The sequence below is a fragment of the Haematobia irritans genome, chromosome 2 (assembly GCF_050003625.1).
Source record: "Haematobia irritans isolate KBUSLIRL chromosome 2, ASM5000362v1, whole genome shotgun sequence".
Classification (NCBI taxonomy): Eukaryota; Metazoa; Arthropoda; class Insecta; order Diptera; family Muscidae; genus Haematobia; species Haematobia irritans.
The window spans coordinates 180,937,921-180,943,025 of NC_134398.1; the positions used below are offsets into that span (position 1 = coordinate 180,937,921).

General features: G+C 26.1%; 1 protein-coding gene across 1 annotated transcript; it reads right to left on the minus strand.

The window, feature by feature from the left end:
* Positions 1-1,438: 1,438 nt before the first annotated feature.
* Positions 1,439-1,987, minus strand: LOC142225181 (uncharacterized). The gene is made up of 3 exons (XM_075294960.1): positions 1,898-1,987; positions 1,520-1,840; positions 1,439-1,456 (listed from the first exon to the last, which is right to left on the minus strand). The coding sequence occupies exons 1-3, from the start codon at positions 1,985-1,987 to the stop codon at positions 1,439-1,441; spliced, it is 429 nt and encodes a 142-aa protein (XP_075151075.1).
* Positions 1,988-5,105: the final 3,118 nt, after the last annotated feature.

Genomic DNA, 5,105 nt, shown 5'->3' on the forward strand with positions numbered 1-5,105 from the left:
TGAAAAAAAATTTCTATAGAATAAAATTTTGAAAAAAATTTTATATAGAAATAAAATTTTGACAAAATTCTATATAGAAATATTATTTTCACAAAATATTTTTGACAATATGTTATAGAAAAAAAATTTTGCAAAACAAGACTTTTGGGTTTGGTAGTTTTAGGTAAAATTTTCTTCAAAATTTGGTAGATTATTTTTGACTCGAGTGGCATCCGTGTGTATAACATGAAAAAATAATTTTTTAGAATAATGTTTGAAAAAAATTTTCGCTGGTGAGATTTGAACCAGCGATCTTTATTTTTTCATTCATAATAATAAAGAACATCTCAGGAAGTAGTTAGAATTTCATGCAGTGGTGTCGTATTAGGTTCGTATCACTAACATTTGAATAAACGTTTTGATGCATCGTGTTCGTTCTGTTTTGGTGCCAACAGACCCTGGTTCAACCCACGGTGGAAGCGAAAAAGTTGTAAAAATTAGATAATAAAAAAATAAAAGTGTAACAAAATTTTGACAAAATCCTATATAGAAATATTATTTTCACAAAATATTTTTGACAATATGTTATAGAAAAAAAATTTGCAAAACAAGACTTTTTGGTTTGGTAGTTTTAGGAAAAATTTTCTTCAAAATTTGGTAGATTATTTTTGACTCGAGTGGCATCCGTGTGTATAACATGAAAAAATAATTTTTTAGAAAAATGTTTGAAAAAATATTTTCGCTGGTGAGATTTGAACCAGCGTTCTTTATTTTTTCATTCATAATAATAAAGAACTCAGGAAGTAGTTAGAATTTCATGCAGTGGTGTCGTATTAGGTTCGTATCACAAACATTTGAATTAACGTTTTGATCCATCGTGTTAGTTCTGTTTTGGTGCCAACAGACCCTGGTTCAACCCCCGGTGGAAGCGAAAAAGTTGTAAAAATTAGATAATAAAAAAATGAAAGTGTAACAAACAATACTGATAAAAATAAAAAGCGAAATTTGAGAATAAAATTGTTGTTGTCTTAGTTTTTTTAATTTCTTCATCCAAATGAACTGTCAACGCACCACTTCTAAAGCAATGCAAAGAATCCAAAATTGGAGTTCTTCCGTCCTATGACATGTAAAATTCATTAGAGATAATCCAAGTTTGCACTACTTCCGGATCACAAATTAGGGATCCAAACTACTTTTTTTTTGCTGGGAATTTATTATTGTTAAAAAAATCATTTTTATTACATAATATGTGAACAATATAAGCATAAACATTTACCAAAAAATACATTTTTTTTGTAGTGTAATGACTTTATCTTTCATCTTTTTTCAAGTATCGTATTTTTCCAAATATCGACATTTTTACACCCAAAATTTGATTTTTGTAAAAATAAGTAAAAGATTGGTATAGCGCTTCCGGCATATATGTAGGATAAAGCTCAGCATTAAAATAAAATCCACTTTATGTATAATTGAAATCCTATAAGGAAAATTTGTAAAATTATAGTAATTTATATTTTCAAATAAGATTGAGTAAATTTACCTTTTTGAGTGGACATTTCGGAACGACATTCACGTGTTTAAGCATTAACTCCTTTACTATGGAAAATATTTTATTCTTATGGACAGAACCCAAAAATTCGCATCCATTCATTGTTACATCGTAAAGGTTCATACGTGGCATGTTGTTTCGTTTCAAATACAAGGCATTTCGTACTTCAATTTTCTCTATGACTTGATTCAATTCGAGTCGAACGGCAAGTACCTGACGATTGCTATCATTTGTCAAGGTACAATCAATGGCTTTAATACTGGAGTGATTCGCAAAACAGTTTACCTTTGTCATCTCAATTACATAGTTACGCTGAAGTAAGATTTTGAGTATTCTTAGATTTTTAAGATTGAATTTTACACTATATACCTTATGCTGGCCATTGGTCATTGGAACGAGAAGTTCCAAACAAATTAATACCAATGGTAAAGCTGTGGCCATAGTTCTGCTGCAGTTCATGGTTCTTTTAAAATGAGGTTTTATTCTATGCAAAATTGTAATTAAAATATGTGGATTTCGATCAAATATTTAAAGTAATTATTTTTTTGTTGTTTCTGCATGATTGACTGGAAAATCACTTCCATTCTAAAACAATCAGAAATTTTAATAAGTGATTCCAGAATTTCCATGGTAATCATATATGAAACAAAAATAATAATTACTTCCTCTGAAAAGATCATCGTCTGCAATTTGCTTTTTGTTGTAAGAAAGTTTTTTTTTTTTTTGGAAACCTAATATGATCAATGAATGCAGCCATCGGAGACGGTGGTTTGATTATTCAGTCGATACAAAGTTATCTATTTGGCGTCGGTCAATTATCCAATAGAAAATCCAAAAATCCAAATAAGAGGAATCCTAACAGCTACGAGATTAGTCACACAACTAATCTTATAACAGAATTTTAATTTTATTAATCTCTGTTGTGCATGATTGTTGTCAAAACTGCATTTAGATATACCCAAAGTAAGAATGGGCGTGTATGATTTAATTGTAGTTCTAGAATCTAGACCCCAAATTCGGAGGGCCGGTTTATAAGGGGGGCTATATCAAAAACTGTATCGATACTCAATATATTCGGCCCACCTCTTTATGGTCCTAGAATACCTCTAGATTTCCAATTTCAGGCAAATTGGATAAAACCTACGGATTCTAGAAGCCCAAGAAATAAAATCGGGAGATCGGCCTATATGGGGGCTATATCAAAACAGGATCCGATAATCACCATTTTCGGAACATCTCTTTATTTTCCTAGAACACCTCTAGATTTCCGATTTGAGGCAAATTGGGTAAACATTACGGATTCTAGAAGCCCAAGAAGTAAAATCGGGAGAATGGTCTATGTGGGGGCTATATCAAAACATTGACCAATAATCACCATTTTTGGCCCATCTCTTTATTTTCCTAGAATACCTCTACATTTCCAATTTCAGGCAAATTGGATAAAAACTAGGGATTCTAGAAGCCCAAGAAGTAAAATCGGGAGATCGGTCTATATGGGAGCTATATCAAAACATGAACCGATACACCCCATTTTCGGCACACCTCTTTATGGTCCTAGAATACTTCTAGATTTCCAATTTCAGGCAAATCGGATAGAAAATACACTTTATAGTCGGAAATCGATATTTCGATGTGTTACAAACGGAATGACAAACTTATTATAGCCCCGTCACCATTCTATGGTGGTGGGTATAATAATCTACCAAAATTTGGAGAAAAGTTTACCCTACAAGAGAAAATTTATTTTGTCAAAATTGTATTTCTATAGAAAATTTTGTCCTAATTTTAATTGTTTAGAAAATTTTGTCAACATTTTATTTCTATAGAAAATTTTGTAAAAATCTAATTTCTATGGAAAATTTTGTCAAAATTTTATTTCTATAGAAAATTTTGTCAAAATTTTATTTCGATAGATACATTTGTCAAAATTTCATTTCTATAGAAAATTTTCTCAAAATTTTATTTCTATAGAAAATTTTATTTCATTGAAAATTTTGTCAAAATTTAATTTCTATGGAAAATGTTGTTTAACTTTTATATCTATAGAAACTTTTGCCAATTTATTTTACAAATTTTATTCCTATACAACATTTTCTCAAAATTTCATTTCTATAGAAACTTTTGTCAAAATTTAATTTATGTAGAAAATTTTGTAAAAAATTTAATTTCTATGGAAAATTTTGTTAAATTTTTATTTTATAGAAACTTTGCCAAAATTTTATTTCTATAGATAATTTTGTCAAAATTTTATTTCTATAGATTATTTTGTCAAAAAATTTTATTTCTATAGAAAATTTTGCAAAATTTTATTTCTATAGAAAATTTTGTCAAAATTTAATTTCTATAGAAAATTTTGTCAAAATTTATTTTCTATGGAAAATTTTTTCAAAATTTAATTTCTATGGAAAATTTTGTCAAACTTTTATATTTATAGAAACTTTTGCCAAAATTTTATTTGTATAGAAATTTTTTTACAAATTTTAATCCTATAGAACATTTTCTCAAAATTTCATTTCTATAGAAAATTTTGTCAAAATTTAATTTATGTAGAAAATTTTGTAAAAAATTTAATTTCTACGGAAAATTTTGTCAAAATTTTATTTCTATAGAAACTTTTGCCAACATTTTATTTCTATAGATAATTTGTCAAAATTTTATTTCTATAGATAATTTTGTCAAAAAATTTTATTTCTATAGAAAATTTTGCATTCCTATATATTTTTTTATTCCTATAGAAAATTTTCTCAAAATTTCATTTCTATAGAAAATTTTGTCAAAATTTAATTTATGTAGAAAATTTTGTCAAAATTTTATTTATGTAGAAAATTTAATCAAATTAGAAAATTAAGAAATTTAATTTCTATAGAAACTTTAGCCAAAATTTTATTTCTATAGAAAATTTTGTCAAAATTTTATTTCTATAGAAAATTTTGCCAACATTTTTTCCTATCGAAAATTTTGTCAAAATTTTATTTCTGTAGAAAATTTTGTCAAAATGTTATTTTTGCCAAAATTTTTATTCTATAGAAACTTTTGCCAAAATTTTATTTCTATAGAAAATGTTGTCAAAATTTTTATTCTATAGAAACTTTTGTCAAAATTTTATTTCTATAGACAAATTTGCCAAAATTTTATTTCTATAGGTAAATTTGTCAAAATTTTATTTCTATAGATAATTTTGTCTAAAAATTTTATTTCTATAGAAAATTTTATCAAAATTTAATTCTATAGGAAATTTTGTCAAAATTTAATTTCTATGAAAAATTTTGTCAAAATTTAATTTCTATGGAAAATTTTGTCAAAATTTAATTTCTATGGAAAATTTTGTCTAACTTTTATATCTATAGAAACTATTGCCAAAATTTTATTTATATAGAATTTTTTTACAAATTTTATTCCTATAGAAAATTATCTCAAATTTTCATTTCTATAGAAACTTTTGTCAAAATTTTATTTTATGTAGAAAATTTTGTCAAATTTTTATTTATATAGAAAATTTTGTCTAAATTGTATTTATATAACTGTTTTTTCTAAATTTTATTCATAAACAAGTAAGGAAAGTCTAAAGTCGGGCGGG